Source organism: Xenia sp. Carnegie-2017, unplaced genomic scaffold (assembly GCF_021976095.1).
Source record: "Xenia sp. Carnegie-2017 unplaced genomic scaffold, XeniaSp_v1 HiC_scaffold_21, whole genome shotgun sequence".
Classification (NCBI taxonomy): Eukaryota; Metazoa; Cnidaria; class Anthozoa; order Malacalcyonacea; family Xeniidae; genus Xenia; species Xenia sp. Carnegie-2017.
The window spans coordinates 6,502,781-6,526,873 of NW_025813484.1; the positions used below are offsets into that span (position 1 = coordinate 6,502,781).

The window sequence follows — 24,093 nt, forward strand, 5'->3', positions numbered from 1 at the left end:
AGTGTCAAAAAGAGCGCCATATTGACAATCGTAATCAATATTCAATAAGGCTGCAATCTATAAATAATCAGCATAATCAATCAAAGCTAGATTTTACCCTGTAAAGTGCTGCCTTTGACTTAGTGGTGAGAATGTTATCAGTTTTACTACATATATTCTAATGGCAAGTATAATTGAAAAATGATGATTTTTTAGAGCATTGTTAAATATATAAGATTGTATGGCTAGTTTTTTGCATGTGTATGAAATGATAAATCAAGACAAGTCATTGATTGATTTTTTTTAGGAAATACTAGTGTTGGAGAGTGCGGTCGATCATGCCTTAACAAGTTTAGAAGTTTTATGATGAAATATGACCAGGTAACTGTCTGAAAAGATCATTAACTTTTTAAACTTGAAGTTCTGAAGTACTACTTGTGATTAGTTTCAAAAAGTATGCTGTCATTGGCAAGTATGATGGCACCCATTTGCCTACATTGGTAAGTTTTTATTTTTTATTGACCTCTAATTGCTATTAGGTTGTTTATTGAATTGGAATTGAGATTTCCAAGAGAATTGAGATAGTTTTTCTTTTGAATTACATATCGTATATTATTTCTTTTTTCGACATTTGTTCGTTTTTTAAAAATTTTTATGTAAAGCATATTGGTTAGTCTATGGCTGGTGCAACCTATATCCATGGACATGACAACCCCCTCCCTTTATATGTTATTTATTGAATTGAAAAGATACCAATATTAAAATAAACTGAAGAAAGCACTTGGGAGTGATGCATTGTGGGAGTAGGGCAAATATCTAAATTTTTTTTCATGTCTGAACATTTCTTGAGGTTGTGCGTGTGCAGTCAAAATTTAAACACAACTTCGATTACAAAAAAATTCTCTGTCGTGAAATGCTCATGTTTTTGGCTACGTCAACATAATATATTTATGTTGAAAAAATTTACCATTGTACTCTATATAAGTAAATTGTCACTTTACCAGGCGCATTAAAAACGTTTATAAAATAATTACAATGAAACGAGTGCGCTGATTGGTCTAGAGCCGTGTTTTCATTAGCCTGTGAAAAACACAAAACACATCTGAGCTCAACCAATCAAATCAATGAAAACAATCAATATTAAAAGAAAATTAACAAATCGATCATGAAAACATTTTAGAGAAAAAATTAAAATGTTTGTCTTTTTCCCATTAATGTTATTTTATAAAAGCAATAAAAGATGTTTGTCGTGTTTGCACTGGTTTATGCAAACCTCAGAGACGTTTGTGAGAACTCTCGAGCATGTGCAACCGTCGATCTTCGGTCTCGGACTTTACATATAAATCTGTTAGTTATGATATTAATGTGCATTCTATTTTGTGCTGTTATGTTAAGTTATAATCTTCAAAGCAAACAATCTTAATCAGCTTACTGTAAAAAACCATAGATAACTGAATCCTCGTAAATTACAAGAGCTATCTCCCGTACGGTAAATGTTGTACCAGGGAGAAATGCCCTCGAACTTTTAAAGTGATCTCCGAAGTGCCCTTTTTTAAAGCGAAATCGACGTTTGCTCTTGCGGAACATTAGTATGAATATTAAAAGTATTATTACTTAATGGGTTGACACTATAGACTGACTTAATACTACTAGAGATAGTATAAAGCAAATTCCGAAAAAGCAAGACATCTTGAGATTGCAAAATATGCATCAAAACAAGACGAGAGGTGAACTGTAAATTTTCGTCTTTATTTCAAAGTGATCCTCAGACAGAAGATACATACAGGATGATTTCCAAGGAGGTGCTTTTGTTTGGATTAGATTTTCGGTCGCCACTGTGTGGATATCGCCGTGCCATGTCGCACTATCTTTGTGAAATTCTGTTACTGTGATGGGGCATTATTGGGATGTATTTTAAGGAAGTGTGCTCCATTAAACACATATCACAATTGGTTTTGCTTAACTGTTTGGTATATATGAATGTTTCATAAAGAAATTGTCTATGCGCTGCTCATTCACCATCCAACCTTCTCGGTAAATCCATATCTCTGGAAAATGTAAATATTTGTTGATATCTCCGGGTATTTCTTTGAAAACTGCCCTATTTCAATGATGAGCAACGATCAACAGACCTTGATCACATTCTTTGATTTTCAAAGGACGAGAATTGTTCTGTTTAGCCACCGAAAATGAATTTGCATGAGTACTTTTTAAATGAAAATGTCTTTTGAAAACCATTCGAAACGAACGAGCTTTGCAGGAAAGACAACGGCTCACTGATGCTACTTCGTTTGCTGTATCAAATTTTAACCGGAAAGCATGCTCCTGTAGTGTTGTGTACATTGATTCTTGTTACCATAACATTGATGAATTCAACTAAACGATAATTAACTGCTAAATGCGAACAGCTTAACTCGTTCTCATTTGCCAAAAGCTTAGTTGATGAGCTTTAGTGGAGGCTGTTATGGCTGATTTGGATGCATCTCGAAAATATTCTGTTACTTATCCTAGTGAAAAGCAAAGAAACTCTGCTTTGGATATACTGCGGCCTCCCGGTTTGTCATCACACGTATGTATGATTATCAACACCGACGAACGAATAAGCGCACGCTATTTTGAGTCGTCTTCGATCTTGGAAGAATTCTCTGTAGTGCATATCTTGAATACTCGACTCTTTTAGTCTTTCATAGTGTGTCAAGATCTCTGCCTTTTATGTATGATTTAGGCGTACAACAGACAGCAGTTACACAAGCAACTTTGCGAGGTTTGGTTTGGCTGGAAATTATGCAAGCTATAATAATATTTATCTGACTATTCCATGGCATTTTCATAGGCAGAAAGAGATGCAAACAAACACCCATCCGAACCTGGAAGCTACTATAAAGCCCAAACTAAAGTGAGCTTCTTCGTAACATTCATATCGTTATTGTATACATTGTAAGGCTAATAGCCTTTTTTACCTAAGTCTATTATCTTTATCAAATATCAGGGGTGATGTAATGCCTGAGAATAACTATCGTTTTCGCCGCCACATTTATGTGCTGGGTCAGTGGAAGGGTAAAAGAAGCTGGGGCTTAATATATTTTCACGTAAAATTTTCGGCGCATACTATTTCATTCAACCCATTCTTCAATATCAATTTCTATTTGTTAAAATACCCAATCCAGTACGTGGATTTTGAAAAGAAAAATACAAACAAATGACTATCATTTTGTTTGAAATCTTGAGACAAAGCAAATGACTATTTTGATTTTTACATTTTTAAATTTCAAACGACTAAACGCTTGTATTAACGACCAAAGCTTATTTGGCATTCGTATTTTGTCGTGATTTCATCGTGAGGTTGACTTCCTGGTGATTTTTTAATTTACTGAAAGCGTGAGATTGTTTTAAGGAGGGACCAGTGGGAGGTACTCATAAGAGACTGGGGACTAAATAGAGGAAATACGTTATTATTTGTCGGTGGTCGCAGTTTTCATCCCCAGGTATTCTTGTCTGTACCCGGTCAAATTTAGTTTTCGTTTTATATACGTCTTGAAGCGGGCCCAACCTTCTATTTACGATCGGGTGAATCACGTGTCCGTTGGATACGACCAAAAACTTCACCGTGACGATAGAGCCTTTGCCAAGTCACTTGGGTTACACGTGAACAGTGAGGTAAGAAAATAACGAATTATCGCCAAGTGAGCTGAGTATGTAGATGCGCTGTACTACAAAGGAAGGAATTCCAAGGGTTTGTTAGTTTTGAACGGGCATCTCCACTTTGCGTGTTTTTCTTTAAATATTAGAAACTCACCCACCGGAATCTTTTATATCTTTTGAACAATGCAGGGGGGTTGATGCCTCATGTTAATCTTAGTCATCTTCTACTTTAACGTAATAAAGGAAACTTCTCTTGCCATCCCATGTCTCTCATCATCGATATACGGGCATCCGTCAAGATCCCCCCTGGAGGAAGTCGATCGCAAACACTTCTCGGTCCAGACTTGTAAGAAAGACTTTCTGCGGGTTAGTGGAACGAACATTGGAAATAATAGCGACCTTCATTGATAAACTTTGTGACAGATTATTGTTATTTTCCTTTATTTTGTCATTGGAAGTTGCTCGGTTTGTTATATTGATATAGAAGTAAATGCACACTGAAGTTCCATCGCTCACTTTTTAAGATGACTTTAGTCTTTCAGTTGTCATTTATTAAAGTTATCATTATGCTCTCAAAGCATTTTTATACCATCCAAATTTGCATCGTTAGCAGTGACATTTACTCGACGAAATGTTTGGGGGAAGAGAGACAAAACAAGTTTTTGATATGTGAAAAATGTCTTCTGTTTTTACCTTTTTTTAAGTGAAGTAACATTTGTGTGGCACTGAATATGCAGCAGAAAAGCCAGCCCGTTTTTTACTCTGAAATATTTTTATAGTCGGATTAAACTTCTGGCTGGCTTTGCCACTGAATGTGTGAACAATTGTATAGTTTTGGAAAACGTCAAACCTTAGAAGAGTTTGTTAAACATAGTGTGCTCTTTTACCTATAATTTGAATCAAAACATCTTCAGTGTGATCAATTTTTATGCTTTCTGCTTATAACCAGTCCCCCCGACTACTGAGGGGAGCAATCATTAATAACAAACAGTTATAATGTCCTTTATTTTAATAAAGTTTTGATGAAGACTCTAGTCTTCATTTGTATAGTTAAAAATATAAGTGTCACATGTTTGAAGTGCCATAAATGCCCCTCCCCAAACAAAAAACTTGCTGGCGCCTTAGTTCATAACTCGTAGTGTCTAACGTAAGTGATTCCCCGGTTGTTGAAACGAGACTGGCATATACCGTTCGACTAATGATAAACCGAAACTAGTCTATCTTTTGTGGATATTTGTCATGAAAACAGGTGCTGCCGGTCCCAAATTCATTCGATATGCTGTGGATGTTGTGAGGTATGTGTAATAATGCGCCAAAATCCCGTTTCAAAATCCTTGGTGTGTTGATGAAATCCGATTTTGTGTGAAGGGGATTTTAGTCTCTTTCAAAAAAAATTTGCGTACATTTTTGCTCGCGCAAATATTATAAACGCGTGAGCAAACGAGCGCATGTGTAACGGGCAACTGAAAATTTTTTGTCATTCAAACTGCAACTTTTCAAAAACAAGAGCTGCGAAAGTAAGCACGAAAAATAAGATAAGTCCATTCTCTTTTTGCTGATAATTTACTTGTTGACAACTTTCCTAAAGATGATCTATAGGGACATCTGTGAAGCTAATTTACCCTGGGACGAACAACTTTCTGATAACCTGATGCACCGTTGGCGCAACTGGTGTACTAGAGTACCAAGTATAATTGAAGTGCCCAGGAGTTTAGTCACACACAGAGAAAGGATACAAGCCATAGATTTGCACGCATTTGGAGATGCTAGTGGCCAAGGTACGTCAGCAGCCGTGTATGCAGTTATCCTACAAGGCAGGGGTATCGGTCAAGGACTCATAACAGCTAAATCAAGATTGGCAAAGAAAGGGTTGACCATTCCAAGACTTGAGTTAGTCTCTGCTCAAATGGCGGCAAGGCTGATGGACAACGTGCGATCCGTTCTTGAAGGGTTGCCTGTAAGGCATTGTGTTGGATGGCTTTACAGCATGGTTGCCTTATACTGGATAAATGGAAGTGGAAATTACAAGCAATTCGTAGCAAATCGGGTAAGGGTAATTAGAGAAAAGAATTACATTTCATAGAAGCACGTGGGAACAAAAGATAATCCCGCCGATATTGGAAGCCGAGGCTGCAACGGAGATCAGTTGTCTGAAAAATGGCTTGAAGGACCAAAATGGCTTTCCAACCCTGAAAAATGGCCAAGGGAAGTAATCATAGAAGCTACAGTTGAGACGGAAGCGGAAGTAAAGAAATGCAAGGAGGTCTTCATGCCTGCAGTTCAACTAGAGGAGGACAGGTTTTCAGCAATCTTGGCGAAATACCCCTATTGGAAAACCATGAGAATAACAGCATGGGTGTTCAGGTTCGTGTATAACCTCAATAAAAAACAGCAACGTCGACGGGGTCCACTCACGACTAACGAGCTACAACCACAAGTTCTCTGGTGGCTGAAAAGAGAACAGCTGCGCTTTGAAAACTCGGATCAGATGAGAGAAGACACTCAACGCTTAAACCTTAAGAAAAATGAGAAAGGAGTGCTGGAATGTCGCGCAAGGATGCAAGGAGAATGCCCGATCTACATTCCACCAGAGTCCGAATTAGCAAAGAAGTTGGTCATGCACAAACATTTACGCACTCTCCATGGGGGAGTCAGTCTGACAATGACTGCGGTGAGGGAAAATTACTGGATACCACGTCTTCGACAACTCACAAAAAAAGGTCAGAAGCAGATGCAACGGTTGCAAGAGGTTCCAAGCGAGTGCATTCGCCAAACCACCCACTGGCAACCTCTCAAAGGACCGCACAGAAGGATCACGGCCATTCCAAGTCATAGGTGTGGATTACGCAGGTCCGTTCATCTATAAGAAACGATCAGGTAAAGAAGGAAAAGCGTACCTACTCCTCGCGGGATGCAGCCTAACAAGAGCGGTTCACTTGGAGATGCTACCAGATATGTCAACAGAAGAATTCATGCATAGCTTCAAGAAGTTAGTTGCTAGACGTGGCAAGCCAGATAAGGTGTACTCAGATAATGCCAAGACCTTTGTGGCCGCAGCCAAACGTGTGCGAAAAATCTCAAAAGATGAACAAGTTCATGACTTTCTTGCCAAGAACAATATCAAGTGGCAATTCAACCCAAGCAAGGCCCCTTGGTGGGGTGGACAGTATGAAAGACTGATAGGATTGGTGAAACAAGCATTTTATAAAGTAGTACGTCGATCAAGCCTCACATGGAAAGAATTGGAAGGGGTAATCCTTGATGTGGAGATATGTCTAAACAATAGACCTCTAGCGTATGTGGAAGACGACCACGAATTGCCAATTCTTACACCAAATGCCATGATAACTGGCCAACCGTCCGTCTCAGTGATTGAAAATGATGAAGCAAGTGAAGAAGAGGAATTAAGGAAAAGAGCAAAACATATTCAGCGATGTAAGAAAGCCATATGGAAGAGGTGGACGGGGGAGTATCTAAGATCATTAAGAGAGAGACATAACCTGAAACATGGAAAAATGGGAAAATCTCCAGAAGTGGGTGACGTAGTGCTAATAAAAGGAGAAGAAAGAAATCGAGGAAAATGGAGTGTAGGTATCGTAGAGGAACTGTATGAGGGAAGGGATGGAGTTGTTCGAGGAGCAAAGATTAAAACACGGAAAACGCATATTGACCGGGCACCACAGCATCTATTCCCATTAGAACTACATAGAGTAGAAGATGCAAAAGTAACCACAGAAAACAATACCCTGGATCCAGACGCGAAAGAATTCCGGCCTAGAAGAAGCGCAGCAGTAGTGGCAAGAGAGAGGATGCTGGAAGTCTCAAACTTTGAGGATAGTAGTTCTTAGTGACATTTGTCACTGGCGAGACAAATGGGGGGAGGGTGTCGGAAAGTATAAACAGTTTTGTTAACGCGTGGGTCGCGCGAGACCAAAGTCGGGAAGGGCCGGTTCGTACCGGTAGAGAACAACAACACTTGAAGAAAAGAAGAAAAAGGGTACAGCATGGTAGAGCATTCGATAGCACATTGTAATTGTTTAAAGCGAGAGTGACAATAAATACTTTTAAAACGAAACAGTGAGAGTGATTTTCTGTGTTGGGCAAGCAAATCCCGACATATTTAAAATCATTTGACAGCCAGACGGCTGAATTACATTTTTTGCAAAGTAGTAAATGAAAATAATCGGAGAACAAAAGTTTTCACAAACGTCTCCCAGGTTTGCATAAAACAGTGCAAACACGAAAAACATCTTTTATTTCTTTTATAAAATAGCAATAAGGCAAAACAGATAAATTTAAAGCAAATGTTTTGATTTTCCCTCTAACATGTATTGAAACTTGCTATCCAAATCCTCTTTAATTGATTTCATTAATTGAGCTCAGTTCGGTTTGCACAGGCCAATGCAAACTAAACTGCGGACCAATCACCGCCCAAGTTGTCTTTTTATTATATGAAATATGATAGACCCAGTTGTATGATTGGTCCATTCCTTTGGGAAAAGATCTGACTTGTCCAATGGGGTTTCCTTATGCTGCAATGATGAACTTATTAAAATCTACTGAATCTATCGAATGTTGATTCAAACCGAGCTTTTTATAACTGAGCAGCAATTGTAACGACGTATTTTTTTCACACATGTAACCCTCGCAATTCAAAAAATTTTGTCTCGGCATGAAAGGCATTTTTGGCCAAGACAAAGGTATGAAAAAAGCAACTTGCCTCCGAGACAATATTTGATGGTTGCGACTATTTTTACATCGTTTATTGGTATGAAGTGTAACGTACACACAAAAATCATTATAAAATAACAGCGCATGCGCTGATTTGTCTATAGCCGTGTTTGCATGAGCCTGTGCAAACCGATCTGAGCTCAACTAAATAAATCAATTGCAATGACCTAGAACCCAATCTACTAGATATCTGACTCCGCCGATATTCTTTACCAATGAGTTAGGCAAGCCGCCATCTTGAAAGTTGGCGAAACTGACGATATTTATGATTAATATCTGCTTTTCCTGAGTTGATATAGTGGTGCAAAGGTGATAATCTATGTTTAATTATTAAAATGCTTGATAGGATGGGTTTTTTAAACTTTTTTTTAACTTTTCATTTTGAGTTTTGTTTTTTGCCACCTTTCAAGATGGCGTCCTTGCCTCAGCTTGAGACGGTAGTTAGACATCTAGAGGACTGGGTTCTAAATCATTGATCAATTGTCACCGTCATATTTAAGTCAAAGGTTTATAAAGGAAATCCAATTCACGATCACGCCCTCGGGAATCTAAATGATCTTGAAATGAAAAATATCGCAACTGTAACTGGCCTCAGAGAACATGGAACGCACTAAACTAGATGAGAACTGAAAAGCGATTGGAAATTTGAACATGTTTAGATATAAATTGAGAATTGGACTTTTAGAAGGAAATATACATTTTAACTAGTTTTAGCACCGTAGATTAAGTAATTCTTTACCATACCCTTGTAGATTGTGATTGAAAAATCCCGTTTCTGGGAATGCGAATTACTAAAGTAAATTAAAATAAAATTAAATGTGGCAAAGATTGCGCAATACGTGGAATACAAAATTTAAAAAATCATCAACTTCCAACATGTTTAAAATTTAGAATAATGACAGATAATATTTAAGAGGCGGCAATAACAACTATGAACTTGGAAAACCTAAAGCAACTCAAATGATGAAGATTTTTACTTGCTGCATCACCTTAGAATGGCCTCTCAGTTATAACGAATGAAAAACACATAAGCATTATTAAATTTAAACGTAGTTTTGACTTCACTTGACATATTATCAACAACCTGGTGAATATAAAGATGTAGGGTACGATTTTATATGGTATGACGAACTAATGCACGTGTGTCATAATTTTTGTTCCTATAGCCAATATTTTTCACCTGTAACATGTAGCTTAATAGCTTGTTATAATTTTTCTTAAACGGTTTTGGGTCCAACGACCTCTTAAAAGTCAGGTGCCTGCGAGACTGGAAGTCTTGAAGAGCTACCGTTTTTAAGTATTTTTAATTGATAATTATAATAACAATCAAAAATAACAAGATTTTATTTCCTTATTTATACATGCCTAGCGATATTTTTTGATTTCCTGCAATCTGATTGGCTGCAGCAGCGGGCGGCTTTTTACGATATCTTGACCATAGTCCAAAAGTGTTATATTTTTGCAATAGATTTGTTTACAAAGTGAAAATTTTAAAATTGATTTACAAGCCATGTATATTCTTCAAGGAGAACGCAAAAAATGTATTCACATTGTAGCTACATAACATTTTGAGAGTGAGTTCCACAATTCAGACGAAGTAAACTTTGTAGAAAACTATCCAATTTCAGTCCCAACTAGCCACGTCGATCGTTTTAAAACGTGATATGCTTCGTTATAAAAATAAAAGCTTTATTTACCGTTTAGGGTCAAGGGACACTACTGAAGCCGAGGAAAATATTTTTTCAGTACGGATCTCTCAACCAGTAAATACCATATGTATAATCACATAACAACTAAAGAATTTGTGTTTACCAAGATGCATTACGCTTGACGGCCATTTTGTGGGTCGAGAAAATGGCGGAGTTTGTTTTTGTAGTCCGTGCAACTTAAACAAACGACGATAATTAATGTAAAATAGAGTTTTTAAATCAATGTTTTTTGCTAACTTTTCAGATTAATTAGACGACCTAGAGACCAAATTGAATTCATTGTGCTCAAGCTCAAAAAGTAACGATGAACATAAACAAAAGCGCGCAATGCATCTTGGTTGACACGCCTTTTTTAAAGGTGTATAAAACCACTAGCAACACCATTATATTATGGAAGTAGCGGTCTTCATTGCTCTGACATAATGGAAGTCAACCGGCATCGCCGAATATTTTACTTATTGGAAATGGTTGTATTTGAAATGATCAGTGGCACGCTTGCTTCAAGATAGGCACAGTCACGTGCTTGTCTTGATGCCTGAATATGGTCTTGTGTTGACATTCACAAGTGCTCAGGGGCCATCTGATCAAATTGCTTTCTCCCATAATGCCTAGTACATTAGGAAATTGCATATTTTATTTTTACGCCGGTCTGCGTCACAATGCCAATTGCATCAAGAGTGGATATACAAAAATACTAATGTTTTATCCAGGGGGGCAGATAGCGAATTGCTATTACTGGATAGCAATTTATAGAGCGTTTGAAAAGTGTGGTAAACGGAAAAAGAAACGATTTGAAACGAGCAATGATCGAAACAAACCAATAGTTCTAAGGCAACTATAAGGTTTCAGTTTTGTAAAGAAAATCCAACCACGTTTTTTCATACGTTTAAAAAAGTCACCATCCAAAGGATAACACCAATCCGTAGGTCTTCGCTCAACGGACCCTCCGTCTATACTCAGTCTGTTCACATCACTGGTTCGCACGCCATAATGTCAGTTTTATTGTTGGCGGACATCACGTACACAGCGTAAGGACTTGTCCGTGGGCGGTAAATTGGGTGTGGCGTGGGTTGTATTTTTGTCTGTAGCAAAAGGTTTAAAAGTTAGTATGGTTTTGCCGTATATATCCAAAACATTCTTCGAAATGTTAGTTAAGCACATCATTAGTTTCAGCGTTGCGAGTTGTCCATCGGTTGCCATTAGTATAATATAAAACAAATTCCGAAGAAGCAAGACATCTTGAGATTGCAAAATATGAATCAAAACAAGACGATAAGTAAACTGTAAATTTTCGACTTTATTTCAAAGTCATCCTCAGGCAGAATCTTGTCATGAATCATTCTGTCTGAGGATGACTTTTTCTATTCGTCTTGTTTTGATTATTATATCTTCTTTAAATTGTCGGCTGGTCATGGTTTTTGGTTGCCATTAGTGTGTGCTGAATCGTTATCTCAGTCAGTATTGAAGGTTGAAACGTTGGAATTGTTTAAAGAATCGTTTTGCTATCTTAGCGTAAGTTTCCCGAAAAAGTTAATGACAGACATCATCATGTTCGCAGCGGAGAGAGAAATCTATGGGCTGCCAGTTGGCTGCGGCTTAAATCATATTTCAATCAGCAATGAAAGATTAAAAAGTTAGGGTTGTGTAAAATGGTGGTTTTGCCGTCTCGGCTTAAATTCCTTCTAAATGTTATTGACACAAAACGGGAATTTCATCTTTGTGAGTAGCAAAGAAGAATTTACTATGACCAATAGAAAGATCTTGTGTAATCGAATCTTTCGTTCAATCAAAATTTTTATGTTAAAGATGTTGTGAGAACACCACCGCATCCCTGCATGCTGTACTCGCGTCCCGAGAATTACATAACATACTCTTCATTCCTCTATTTTTGCTTACAACGATCGATCATCTAATGTTGCCAATGCATTAAATCGTTTTGTTGTCCATAAAGGGTCATTATTTTATTGCCCGGCCTCCCAACCCTTGCTTGCCGAGACTTTGCACTCGTTGTTTATGAATAGTCATGCGCAAAAGGTATCACAGAAAACGAAAAAATAAATGGTTTTAGCGAAATGAAGGACGATTGAATTGCAGAAAAATATGTAAGGTTCGCCAAGGAGGAAGTGGCTTTCGGTAAAAAAATTCAAGCTGTGTTGCAGTGTTATGAAATGGGAAAAAGCAATTAAGTTGTATACAGAAATTTGCATGATGAAACAGAAATTTGCATGATTTGCACGGTAAAAGCAGAATGATTACACGAAAAAGCGTGGGAGGAAAGTGTTGTACGCCGTCAACAAAGTCCAAATCATTGTATTTCATTCGTTATGTATTTTATTTATCTCTGTTTTATTTAACATACAAAGCAATGCCAAGCATCCCTTCGTCTTGTATAGATTGCCTTATATTTCACGAATATCTGCGACTTGATTGATTTTCTCTCGAAACCCATGAAATGCGTTACAATTTCGCGGTTTTAGCCAACGTGATGACTATCACAGTAGCGGTTAAAGTTGCTGGGAACTTCGATGTTTACGGGATGAATCGTTTGTTCCGCTATGTGTCAACAAGCTTTGACCATAACGTACGAGTGCAGGCCCTTGTTCAAAGTGTATTTACGACAACACTTTTGTATGCTACATTTATGGCTACATCGCGGAAAATATTTCGATTTTATCTTATCACCAAATGAATTTATGTACGATATATTTGTACTATTTTATTGTTTGTTTACCTTTCACTTTGCACGAAATACATGAAATATAAGACACAAAGACAAGCTTTTATACTTTAGAACGTAATGATCCAAAGTGATAGCAGCAAAGGCATGAAGAATTCACGGATTATTTATCTTGTTGAGCCCTTAAGTGTTTGTAGTGCTAGTCTTCCAATCTTTCCTCTTAAATATATCATTTGAAATATGTTTTGCGTAAATTTTTTGGTATGGCTCATTGGGCAATCTTCACTCAAAGTTAGAATAGATTTTGATCTATTCTCCTCAAAATCAACCGATCTCTTCATTCGTGGACGATTGTGTCCTGGGTGGTTGACGATTATCGGAAATCTGTTAGTCCTAATTGTCCATTATTTTTTAATTATCTCCTCATGTGTTGGGAGCATTCATACAATGGATAATTGAAACCAAGTAAGCTTTTTAAACCTATGATTGTTTAAGCTTTCCGTATGGAAACTGATATCTCTCGATATTTCACGAACAGCTGGTTTGTTGCTATATAAGTTAATCGTGTGGTATTTTGGTGATGAATTTTGGAAGATTTTTCCGTTTGCGGTGTGAGGGGGAAGTTGAGAATGCACTTTATTTGAGGGAGTGTTTTGCTTGCGTGTCACCACTTCTATTATAGATTACGATCGAGAGAAAATCGTGTTACCAAAAAGACGGGGACCCGTTTTTTTCGAAACATAAACAGGTGTTAGCTTCACTTTTGAAAACAAAGCTATTAAGTTTCAATCTAGTCACTTCCATCTTCTACAGCACAAAATCATCAATTAAATAATTGGGCAGGTCACTGTCAATCACACAATACGCAAACCAAGCTTTTCCTTAGCATTGAAATTTCATTGTCAGCTTTGTTTCTGTTGTCAACGAGACTTCGTTGGCTTTGCTTGTTCTTGACAATAGCGAATAAGCTGCCCCCCAGTACGACTACGCCATAGTGTTGTTTCATCTTCCGCATTGAATATAAGTCGCATTTGACGCCCAAACCAAAACCTAAATCTTATAGAAAATGCGTTTCTTCCTATGTGTTATGAACTGTCTACATTTCCATTTGTGCGGCTGAATGCTTTTCGTACACGACATTCGCAAGAATGTTGAATTGTTTGTTTGCCAAACGACAAACGTCACCTAATGTTCTTTAAATACCAAGTTTAGCTGAGAAGATTTCAGTGTGTTTAAGTGCTTTGCGGCTTTTGATAAGGCCACTAAATATATATAGTCGATAAAGCAAAATGCCCTTCGCCCCACGCAATCGAACGCGAGACGCAACTCCCATTATCACGGATTTTGGAATTCAGCCAATGAGAACGATGGGTTGTGTAAAGGTTAATTGGACATGTGCGACAAGCTGCGCCTTTAAAAGCGCGACTTGAAGCAGTCGTCACCAGTCGCTTCTGTGGATACGAAACAAACGCTATCTGCAAAGTGTTGAACGACCGCTGACTTTGGGTAGAAGATATCGTTTGATAAACAGAGTTGATTCAGAAAATGAATTCCAAGAATATGCTATTTTTTTGCCTTATGATGTGCCTTCTTCTTGATTATTACCACAAGACGGAAGGATTCCTTGCATGTAAGCGTATACTTAAGAGAAAATGTAGCAGACGGACGACAAGGCTGTTAAAGAGAGAGTTAAAAGAGGCTCGACAGACAAACATGGAACTTAAGATGATAAAAAAGTATTTAAAGAGAACTTTGTCCAGGCAGAAAAGTCAAATTCCTAAGTAAGTATACATTCTTGGACAACATCTTCACGTCTTGCTGAAGATGTGCTTTAGCAAGCGAACAAGATCTTTTCACAGGGAGTCGTTCAAGGTCAAAGTCCGCTTTCTCGGTATTTTAGTAGTGTGAGTGTATTGTATTCGTAGACATGATGTTGACCTGTTGTTTCAACTCAGTCTTTCTTGATGATGAACTTCATAAATAAGTGATTTGCCGACATTTTCCTTGTTCCTCATTCACTGACGAATCTTCTTGCTATTCCTGTGACTCATAACGCAAGTATTTGCACCATTACCCATTGAACGTTCCTTCTCGAAGATTGTGTAATTTTTTCATAGATTTCATGTTGAATGTCTGTCTTTAACGAGGTTGTTTACTTTCAAAAGACATGCCTGTTCATAGTCGGTCTTCGTCCTACAAATTGATGAAACTGACCTGGAACATTTTTTCTTGCCCTTTTTGGTTGTCTTTGCGATTCACCATTTGATTTTAGTTGCACTTTTTTAAGAAATCAGTTTGCGTAAACAGCCCAATGAGTCGTAAATAGATGAAAGTTTTCAGATCAGTAGAAAACTATAGCTGTGTGATTATTGTCGAGTATTAGAAAAAAACATAAATTACTTATGCTATATAATAGAAAACATACTCAAAAACATCTTGCAAACTCAAGATTCGAGGGATAAAAATTTATTAGCAGTATTTCGACTTTATTTTAATGTGATTGTCAAGCCAAATTGTCCGCTGGTAACGATTGTTATACTGGCTATTTATGGGAAGTTCCTGTGGTTTAGTCTTCAACGGTTGCCGGTTGAATAAATATATGCAAAGAAATTGATCAGTGGGCGTTTGTTTAGTAATTGCTTGGAACTTAGCGAGATAATCATTGCTTTGATTCTTTACTGGTCACGTATATTGAATTCGCTCAGCTATTGTTGAAAAGTAATTCTAAAGCCATCGAGGCCGTTGATATGAAAAATTGTACACATATGTGTATTAGAGTTCATTGGCATGACCAGCACAGTGAACTCCATATATATATATATATCTGGAATGATAACGACAATACATTTTATAGATATAAAATTGAAGCCAAAGTCCTAGTCTCTCGCGCGGTTTGTACGTCAATTCCAGTCCTTCAAAGTAGATTATTCACGCGGTTTGTACGTCAGTTTCATTCCCTGAGTGCCAAACATACACGGCCAATATAAATTTGAATACAAATTGCAAAAGCATAAACATATAAACAACATCACGACAAACAACACACGAGGCCAACTCCTCGCAAAGGTTATTTTTACAGCTGAAACTTTACTACAGTGAGTTCGTTGTAACTTACAACTTGTAACGAGGAAAAGCCAACTGAAAATTACACTGTTTGCTAAAAGACAATACAATAGAAAATATGACGAGAAAATATTCAAGCATAAATTTTTCTTTCGTCGGAAAGTAAACTTTCAAACGGTGTCAGACAGTGTTTGTCTTTTTTGTCATTTAAGTGGATTTAAAGATCTGTTTTTCCGAATAAAAAGAAACTTGAATATCCAGTTTCATAAAAATATTGAGTCTATAACTCGCATTTTACTTTTACAGAGCGATTGTATTTTTCATCGATTTTGATAGTGCTTGAAACTTGAAATACTAAATGGTTGTCATCTCGATATCAACAATTGAATATCCTTAAAGACTTTGATATGTTTTAAAGGAAAACCGCAGCGTAAGAGCAGATCGACTAAGTTCACCTCATCTTGCTTCTCGATTTATCACTTTGATTCACTTTCCGTGAACCTTTTCATTCCAAAAATTTCGTTATTTTTACGCTCTGATCAAGATCCGAACTCTACCATTACCAAAGGACAAATGATTTAAAAAAATTAAAATGAACACGCGAGGACTAGAGCCTGACGTGTGATGACGAATGATGACAACAAATATTTTTTTGGCTTCAATTTTTGGCTTCGGTTATCATTCCAGTTATTCAAATGTCGAGTTCACTGGACCAGCATGATCGCTAGCTACGTCACTGCTTTCCTTAAGAAATTATTTTGTTTTGTTTTTGAAAATTATAATCTAACGACAGCTAGTTTTCTTAATTCGAACCTAGTTCTCTCAAAGCAACGCTTTATTTCATAATCATCATCAGACGTGTTTTGTTGTGGCTTGAGACTCCAAGTTTTCAAACAAACAAACAACTACAATATCGTATATAAATAATTTTATTTATTTCATTAATTACATATTTACAATCTTACGTAAAAACTTTTATTATATTTGATTTACTCACTATTTACAAGAATATATATATATAATATTGTTCATCTATGAATTTTTAGTCGCTTGTTTCATTACTCTTGAAACAGCAAAAAAATAATCTTCTAAAAAATCCCCTTCTTTTCTTCAACTTTCTGCCATTTGGTGGTGTTGTCAGTGAAAGATTTTCATTAAGTGATTCAGTAACATTTTCGTTCAGATTTTCACTTCTGATGCTATGGTGACAATTATCCTCTTTGGAATATATCTGATTAATTTTGATTTCTTGAGCAGAATCATCAACTGAGGTGGATTTTGAATGCTTATCATGAACATTAAATAGAAGATCACTTTTAATTAGGCATTCACCTTGGTCAGCATCATCTAGAGTAAGATGGGCTTGAATAATCTCGTTATCACCAACAGTACTTGGGTCTTTTGTGATTTCACTAACAATAGTAGTTGGTAAGTCTTTGCTGATTTCGTTATCAACTTGAGTAGGTAAGTCTTCGGTGATTTCACCAACAACTTGAGTAGGTAAGTCTTCAGTGATTTCACCATCAACTTGAGTAGGTAAGTCTTTGGTGATATCACCATCTAATTGAGTAGGTAAGTCTTCAGTGATTTCAACATCAACTTGAGTAGGTAAGTCTATGGTGATTTCATCAACAACTTGAGTAGGTAAGTCTTCAGTGATTTCACCAACAATTTGAGCAGGTAAGTCTTTGGTGATTTCAACATCAACTTGAGTAGGTAAGTCTTTGGTGATTTCAACATCAACTTGAGTAGGTAAGTCTTTGGTGATTTCACCAACAACTTGAGTAGGTAAGTCTTTGGTGATTTCAACATCAACTTGAGTAGGTAAGTCTTCGGTGATATCACCATCAGCTTGAGTAGGTAAGTCTTTGGTGATTTCACAAACAACTTGAGTAGGTAAGTCTTCAGTGATTTCACCAACAGCTAGAGTAGATACGTCTTTTGATTTCACAAACAACTTGAATAAATAAGTCTTTGGTGATTTTACCATCATCAACAGGATGCTGAGCTTGGAAAATCTGCTCACCACCATCAACTGTTTGTGTTTGAATGTCTCCACCACCAACAGTAAGTTGATCTGGCTCATCATCATCATCATCACCAAGCACAACCGAGTTCTCAGCAAAGTCCTTCAATGCAATATTGACCAACTCAACCTGCTTTACCATTTCATCAACAACTTCCGCAACTATTTCATCAACAAATTCCGCAACTATTTCATCATACACGATTGAAATGGCGTTTTCAGTCACTTGATGTTGAATGACAGCCGTGGTTTCTTCAATGGACTTGTTGACTGCTGTTGCTTCATTTTGTTCAACTTTAACTGAACTTTCGTCAACAGTTGTTCCAACGCCAAAGTCTTCACAGCATAATGCTAAATATTCAACTTCTAAAAGAAAAGAAAATGAGAAAAAGTGAGCAAATTCCCGTTTTCAAAATCTTTTCATTGAGCGAAGAAAATCTTTAATTTTTATTGAAAATGTTTTTCGCCATAAAGACGAACATCGATATTTTTCGCCGTGTGTGCAAGCGAATGATCTTTGAATTGAAAATCTCAAATCATCCATGAATATTTTTTTCACACAATAATTGGCCGTCCTCTTCCCCACGTTTTTAAAGATTTTGTTTTTTGTTTTGATTTGAAATAACTCTTTGAACATTCAAATCTGTCATTTAAAGTTTTGAATTTCAATTCTCAATAATTGTTTTATTGTAACCTAGCAACACTGACAATATGCATAAATTAACGCAAATTATGCATAATCCACATCAACTAATCTCGCTCAATCCCGCCTCACTTGATCTAATTCGATGGTCGCAATCTTGGGTCTCATGAAGTCGTTGCATAGCAACAAGCCAATTATAATTTTCCCAATCAATGATCAAATGTGATGCGCGCGTAGCGTGGCAACAAATTAATTATCTCGGCTAAAGTATCCAAGTTTCTTAGCAACCAAAATAAACAAAAAAAATTTTTTACTACCACGAAAAAAAAATTTTCCCAAAAATTAAAAGATATTTTGGAGAGTACCTGCACTCTGGTCGTAAAATGATCTTTCGAGTAGTTCAATACGACGTTTTGCAATAGAGGCCCTTTTTTTTGCAATGTCCAAAATTTCTTCCATATTCTTCGCTGATCCGTAATGACCAGTGGCCACAAGTTGTTCAACAACTTTTAATGAAGTTTCTTCGTAAAGAAAGATGTCGTTTAATTGAACATTATCCATTGCAATATATTTTAGTTCGCTAATGAAGTAATTTTCACTTTTTTTAGTAGTACGAATCTGTGCACAAAGCAAGTCAATCGCAAATGACGATGAATTGATGACATCACATAGCTTTATACCAGAGGGTGCGAAAAGGATTGTGGGCCATAAATGACATGCGAAAAAACCAGGAAACCTGTTTAAAAACCGGTTTTCATTGATGTCCCAATCCCCAATTTCCTGCAACATCCTACATTTATTCTAAACTTTTTGCAAAATGGAGAAAAAACTACCATTTTCTTATTTTTCTTGTCCGAAAGACGAAGGTCCATTAATGTATCACGTCTTTCAGGAAATTATAGTTTAATCCAACATCGAAACGCTGTCGCTCTCAAACAACGACGCGTCTTCTGTTTTTATGCAGAACTTGTTACTTGTCTTAAGAAATTTTAATGAAGGAATATCGATCGTAAAAATATCAATGGTTTCCAATATTTTCATGGTGTAATTTGATAAAGTGTCCGCTCGAAATCAGAAAAATTAGCCAAACATCTTTCCATAGTCAGATGATGGTTATCACTTTAATACAGGCGAAACAAAATAGCTGAGCTTCGCGATCACAAATGGCTGAAAATAGATTTGTGTCAAAACTGAAAAAAGTGTGTTTCACAATCAAAATATCAACTATATAAATCGTGTTTTCTTTGGACACAATTTCATTTCTTTGATAAAAACAATATATTTATGTTGATGAAAATTACAACTTACTTTTATCCTGTCTCTTGCCAATAATCATAAGACTTCGAAGTAATGAATTTTCAACAAGTTCTGTGATAAAAACTTTACATTTCTTCACACTTGTAAATCATACAGATGTTGCTTGACACTCATCTGGAGTGATTACTTACTAAAATAAAACAAATTGTACAGAATTTCGGGCAATGTTGGGTTGATTTCTTTATAATAATTTTATATTTAAAACAATAACAGTGGCTGTCTTGAATTGTGAATGTTATTGATGAAAATTTATTTTCAATTGGGATCAGTCACATTACTACACATATATAAAGGTTATAGTAACATTACCTCTACAACACATGAGGAGTTCAATACTACAGTTATTACTACATATGTAAAGGTTATAGAAACTCTTATTACCTCTACAACACATGAGGAGTTCAATACTAGAGTTATTACTACATATGTAAAGGTTATAGAAACACTTATTACCTCTACAACACATGAGGAGTACAATACTACAGTTATTACTACATATGTAAAGGTTATAGAAACACTTTTACCTCTACAACACATGAGGAGTACAATACTACAGTTATTACTACATATGTAAAGGTTATAGAAACACTTATTACCTCTACAACACATGAGGAGTACAATACTACAGTTATTACTACATATGTAAAGGTTATAGAAACACTTATTACCTCTACAACACATGAGGAGTACAATACTACAGTTATTACTACATATATATAAGTTATAGTAACACTTATTACCTCTACAACACACGAGGAGTTCAATACTACAGTTATTACTACATATATATAAGTTATAGAAACACTTATTACCTCTACAACACACGAGGAGTTCAATAATACAGTTATTTCTACACATATATAAGTTATTATTCAAAATTAAAGACTTAATTCATCATATTTTGAAGCCCAACAAACCATATACCTTCCCTAAATAAAAATTGTAAGTTTAAGTGGTTGAACAAGACAGAGTCGAAAATTTAATCAATAAATAAGAAATTTACTTTCCTTCAGTGGTAGCTAGCAAAATGTTTGGTCATGCTCTCTTACAGCCTCGCAAGGTGCCACTGTGGTTAGCACCAAGCAAGAAACTTTTTAAAATTCAGACCGTCAACGACCCCCAAAACAACAACATTTACCCAACCAGTTGATATTTAAGTAACACTTGAAATCTACGAAAAAAGTTTTTAAAAAACAATATTCAATATCTACCTTAACTAAAATTAGTACTACAAGTAATTCACTCTTGCTCTTTAAGATTACAAACAATTATCTATGTTGACAAACTATGTAACTTTTATGATGGGGAAGGCAAACTAACAATTATATAAAAAATGAATAAAACAAAGTTTATTGTCTGAACAGGAGTTAGATTATTAGGTAGTTTTTAGATAATGAAATAAATAAAAAAAGATGAATCTTTCTGACATTTATCATGCAGCATTAATGATATGAGCTTTATAACACCATCTTGTATCACCAGGATAAGAAAACTTAATTACTTATGAGGGAAGTAAGAAAAGCCTTTTCTTTGGAGCATTGTTTGGAAAAAATTGGAAAGCACAAACATTAACAAAGAAAACATTCACAAGTAAAATTGAGGTTGCAGTTTGCCACAATACAAGAGTAAGGTTATGGACAGCACAATGAACAACATGAGCAAACTCAAGATATGTAAAAGAGTTTATTTGGTTGTCTTGATAAGATAGTCAAATTTTAAAAGTGATGGATAATTCACTTTTGTATGTATTCAAGTTGATAAGACAACTGATGTTTCCAACAAAGAGCAATTAAGTATGATTGTTTAAATGGAGAAATAGTGAAGTATCATTGAAATGCAACTTGAATTTACATATGGAACTTGTAATAAAACTGCAACTGTTATACCAGCATTAGCAAAAGGTAAGTTAAATAAACATGGAAACCTCAGAGGCACTTATTGCACAAACAGATGATACAGCTGAAATAGCAGTTGCAGTTGTTTTCCAACTGATAGCTGCAAATCTAAGCCGCTTTTCAATGATACTTCTCATCTTATTCATGTGAATAATACTTAATTGCTTTTTAGTAGAAACATCAATTGTTTCATCAAGCTGAATAATCACAAAGAGCAATCATCTATCGTCTTCAAAATTTTATCTTCTCTGATCAAATCAAGTCAACAAATCAAATCATTTAACATGTCTGGTGACACATTAGCAGAACATGCATCCAATCAAGCCTATGATGCAAATACCTTCTCAAGACAAAATCAATTATAGCAAAGCTCTCAGGAAGCTCTTTAAAATTCTCTATTTATGCTATCATTTGATTAGTCATGACCAATACAATTATATCTGTTCGAATATAAAACAGCAGTTAATCTTCTGAGGATTGCTCTATTTTCCCTTACCTCTTTCATTTTATTTTAAAGTTGAATGTCTTTACGTTGTGATTGTAACATAAGAGAGTTAACATCAAGCCAGAGCCAAAGTCTTTGCACGTAGTGAAGTATCATTACAAGTTTACAAGTTTACAAATTTACAAGTTACCATGTACGAATTGGTCTTGAGTTTCTTAAATTTAATCGTCCATGACGTGAAGAGAAATCCTCGAATCCCAGGAACAATAGGCAGGGCCAGCAAAATCACTGACCTTGCGATGCTATCTTGACTTTGCTCTTCCATAAAGACTATCTTTCTTTGTGTATCAACTCTCTCGAAAGCTTCGAACACACAATGTTGATTACAATTTCGGCATCGGCCTTCGGTTTACGATGATAGCCAGAGTAGCCAGATTATCAAGCAAAAAAAAGCTTTCACGGCAAATAACCCATGATATCTGCTTCAGCAGCATATATATATATGGAAATAAATGATGGATTAAAAAGATAGTACGTAGTGTTTTGTAATGTTTTGAATGTACATGAACTACAAACACGAATCTCGCACATAAAGAAAATTACTCGCGGGATTAAGTTTAGTCATGCCTTGAAAAATCAGCATGACCAGTTGACGTAAATTGTCGCGTTTGAGCATGCTCAGATGCTCTTATACGATCAGATTAGCAAATATTTCACTATAAAATATGTTACTTGTTGATTATTAAGAGCATGACCAAGTCGGGCGTATAAGCGTAGAATAAAGGCAGCAAGGTAAAACGTAATGCAATACCAATGAACTCTACAACAACTGGAAGGCTAACTTGGCCGCCATCATTGAAGCCTGCATGATCGCCGCCATTGAGGGTACGGAGGCGAAATACATCATTTCGAACTTGCCTGATTTTTTTGCACAAAACAGTGGTCTTCGAGCCAGCTTACTGTCAAAAAACCTTAAACAATGTTTGGACTTTTATAAAAAACAAGTTTGAACGACATTTGTACATGTTTAAGCTTCTTTCTAGAAGGAGGAAAAGCGAACTTTGTTTTGGCACGTTAAAACATGCCTTATAACTTGAATACAAAACTGACACCCCTCGTTTTTTTTTCAATAAAAGGATGTAAAACACACTTATCTATCCTTATAATATTGTTTCAATCTTTGAAAATGAAGCAGCCAGTGCAAAAAACGCTGTTTTTGGGTAATTTTTGTGTTTCAGAGCAAAATTAGCTCGCCCTGTCCTTTTGAAAGTTTAGAGCGTAAACAAAAGAAAAACACTGCAAAATATTTCAAAAGTTAGCAAAAATATTTTGAGTTCGTTTTAAAAAACTGTTATGCCATATTATTGTGTTATTATTAATTGCACCATTAAAGAGTCAAAAGGGTCAATACCCACTTAAAAAGACAAAACACAAATGACACTCCATATTCATAACTTTTGAAACACTTAAGTAAAAATTGTACTGTAATACAAGTATGAAAAAGATTATTAGTCTAATATTATAGAATCATCATATATTTTCACAAATATGACCAAATATTTTAAACACACATCCTAAAATTTAGTATATTACATATACATTTATCATCATCTGTATTACAAGAAGAAACTAATTTTACAATCAATATGATATACAATAAAAATTTGATACATGATATAACTTTGCTTGCTTTATAATCATTTTAAAACCCTGATTCAACCACTGAGTATGAGGGTTGCTTTTGGCATTTATGTAGAGCTGGTTATATTAGCAATACTTATCATAGTGTACACTTGGCTATTTATTTATAAGCATGAACTTGCTAATAAAATGCTCAATACACAAATATGGATGCACGTCAAATCTTCCACCAGTTTTAAGAAGTGGGAGAAGTAAATGACAAGAACCAACAATCACCCACAGTTCAAAATTTCAAATCATCACTTTCACACATTACAAAAAGAGC

General features: G+C 35.8%; 4 protein-coding genes, 1 long non-coding RNA gene and 1 other non-coding gene across 8 annotated transcripts; 5 read left to right on the forward strand and 1 right to left on the reverse strand.

The window, feature by feature from the left end:
- Positions 1–2,344: 2,344 nt before the first annotated feature.
- LOC124444093 (uncharacterized protein C5orf49 homolog) lies at positions 2,345–4,218 on the forward strand. 2 transcript variants are annotated; one of them, XM_046994669.1, is made up of 5 exons: positions 2,345–2,548; positions 2,705–2,743; positions 2,813–2,875; positions 3,520–3,636; positions 3,865–4,218. In XM_046994669.1, exons 1-5 carry the CDS (start codon positions 2,444–2,446, stop codon positions 4,027–4,029), a joined length of 489 nt encoding a protein of 162 aa, XP_046850625.1. In that variant the 5' UTR covers positions 2,345–2,443; the 3' UTR covers positions 4,030–4,218. The 2 variants fall into 2 exon arrangements, with proteins under 2 accessions (XP_046850625.1, XP_046850626.1); XM_046994670.1 differs by having other exon boundaries at positions 2,351–2,534.
- Positions 4,219–5,209: 991 nt separating this feature from the next.
- LOC124443487 lies at positions 5,210–6,487 on the forward strand. The gene is made up of 2 exons (XM_046993942.1): positions 5,210–5,578; positions 5,705–6,487. Exons 1-2 carry the CDS (start codon positions 5,210–5,212, stop codon positions 6,485–6,487), a joined length of 1,152 nt encoding a protein of 383 aa, XP_046849898.1.
- Positions 6,488–6,563: 76 nt separating this feature from the next.
- LOC124443488 lies at positions 6,564–7,469 on the forward strand. Its single transcript, XM_046993943.1, has one exon. It carries the CDS (start codon positions 6,564–6,566, stop codon positions 7,467–7,469), a length of 906 nt encoding a protein of 301 aa, XP_046849899.1.
- Positions 7,470–8,153: 684 nt separating this feature from the next.
- On the forward strand, positions 8,154–8,230 carry LOC124445048. Its single transcript, XR_006948089.1, has one exon. It is a non-coding gene; the product is annotated as a small nucleolar RNA SNORD36 (small nucleolar RNA).
- Positions 8,231–17,531: 9,301 nt separating this feature from the next.
- On the reverse strand, positions 17,532–19,858 carry LOC124443830. 2 transcript variants are annotated; one of them, XM_046994369.1, is made up of 3 exons: positions 19,779–19,858; positions 18,836–18,991; positions 17,532–18,193 (listed from the first exon to the last, which is right to left on the reverse strand). In XM_046994369.1, the coding sequence occupies exons 1-3, from the start codon at positions 19,804–19,806 to the stop codon at positions 17,715–17,717; spliced, it is 663 nt and encodes a 220-aa protein (XP_046850325.1). In that variant the 5' UTR covers positions 19,807–19,858; the 3' UTR covers positions 17,532–17,714. The 2 variants fall into 2 exon arrangements, with proteins under 2 accessions (XP_046850325.1, XP_046850324.1); XM_046994368.1 differs by lacking the exon at positions 19,779–19,858 and having other exon boundaries at positions 18,836–19,259.
- Positions 18,155–19,486, forward strand: LOC124443832. The gene is made up of 2 exons (XR_006947763.1): positions 18,155–18,218; positions 19,079–19,486. It is a non-coding gene; the product is annotated as an uncharacterized LOC124443832 (long non-coding RNA).
- Positions 19,859–24,093: the final 4,235 nt, after the last annotated feature.

Coding starts and splice junctions, on each gene's coding strand:
- LOC124444093 (XM_046994669.1), top strand. CDS start 2,444: ATGGCTGATTTGGATGCATCTCGAAAATATTCTGTTACTTATCCTAGT. Junction 2,549..2,704: donor CTCCCGGTTTGTCATCACAC/GTATGTATGATT, acceptor TGTATGATTTAG/GCGTACAACAGACAGCAGTT. Junction 2,876..3,519: donor ACTATAAAGCCCAAACTAAA/GTGAGCTTCTTC, acceptor TACGTCTTGAAG/CGGGCCCAACCTTCTATTTA.
- LOC124443487 (XM_046993942.1), top strand. CDS start 5,210: ATGATCTATAGGGACATCTGTGAAGCTAATTTACCCTGGGACGAACAA. Junction 5,579..5,704: donor CCGTTCTTGAAGGGTTGCCT/GTAAGGCATTGT, acceptor TACATTTCATAG/AAGCACGTGGGAACAAAAGA.
- LOC124443488 (XM_046993943.1), top strand. CDS start 6,564: ATGCTACCAGATATGTCAACAGAAGAATTCATGCATAGCTTCAAGAAG.
- LOC124443830 (XM_046994368.1), bottom strand. CDS start 19,259: ATGTTGCAGGAAATTGGGGATTGGGACATCAATGAAAACCGGTTTTTA. Junction 18,194..18,835: donor ATTTTACGACCAGAGTGCAG/GTACTCTCCAAA, acceptor CTTTTCTTTTAG/AAGTTGAATATTTAGCATTA.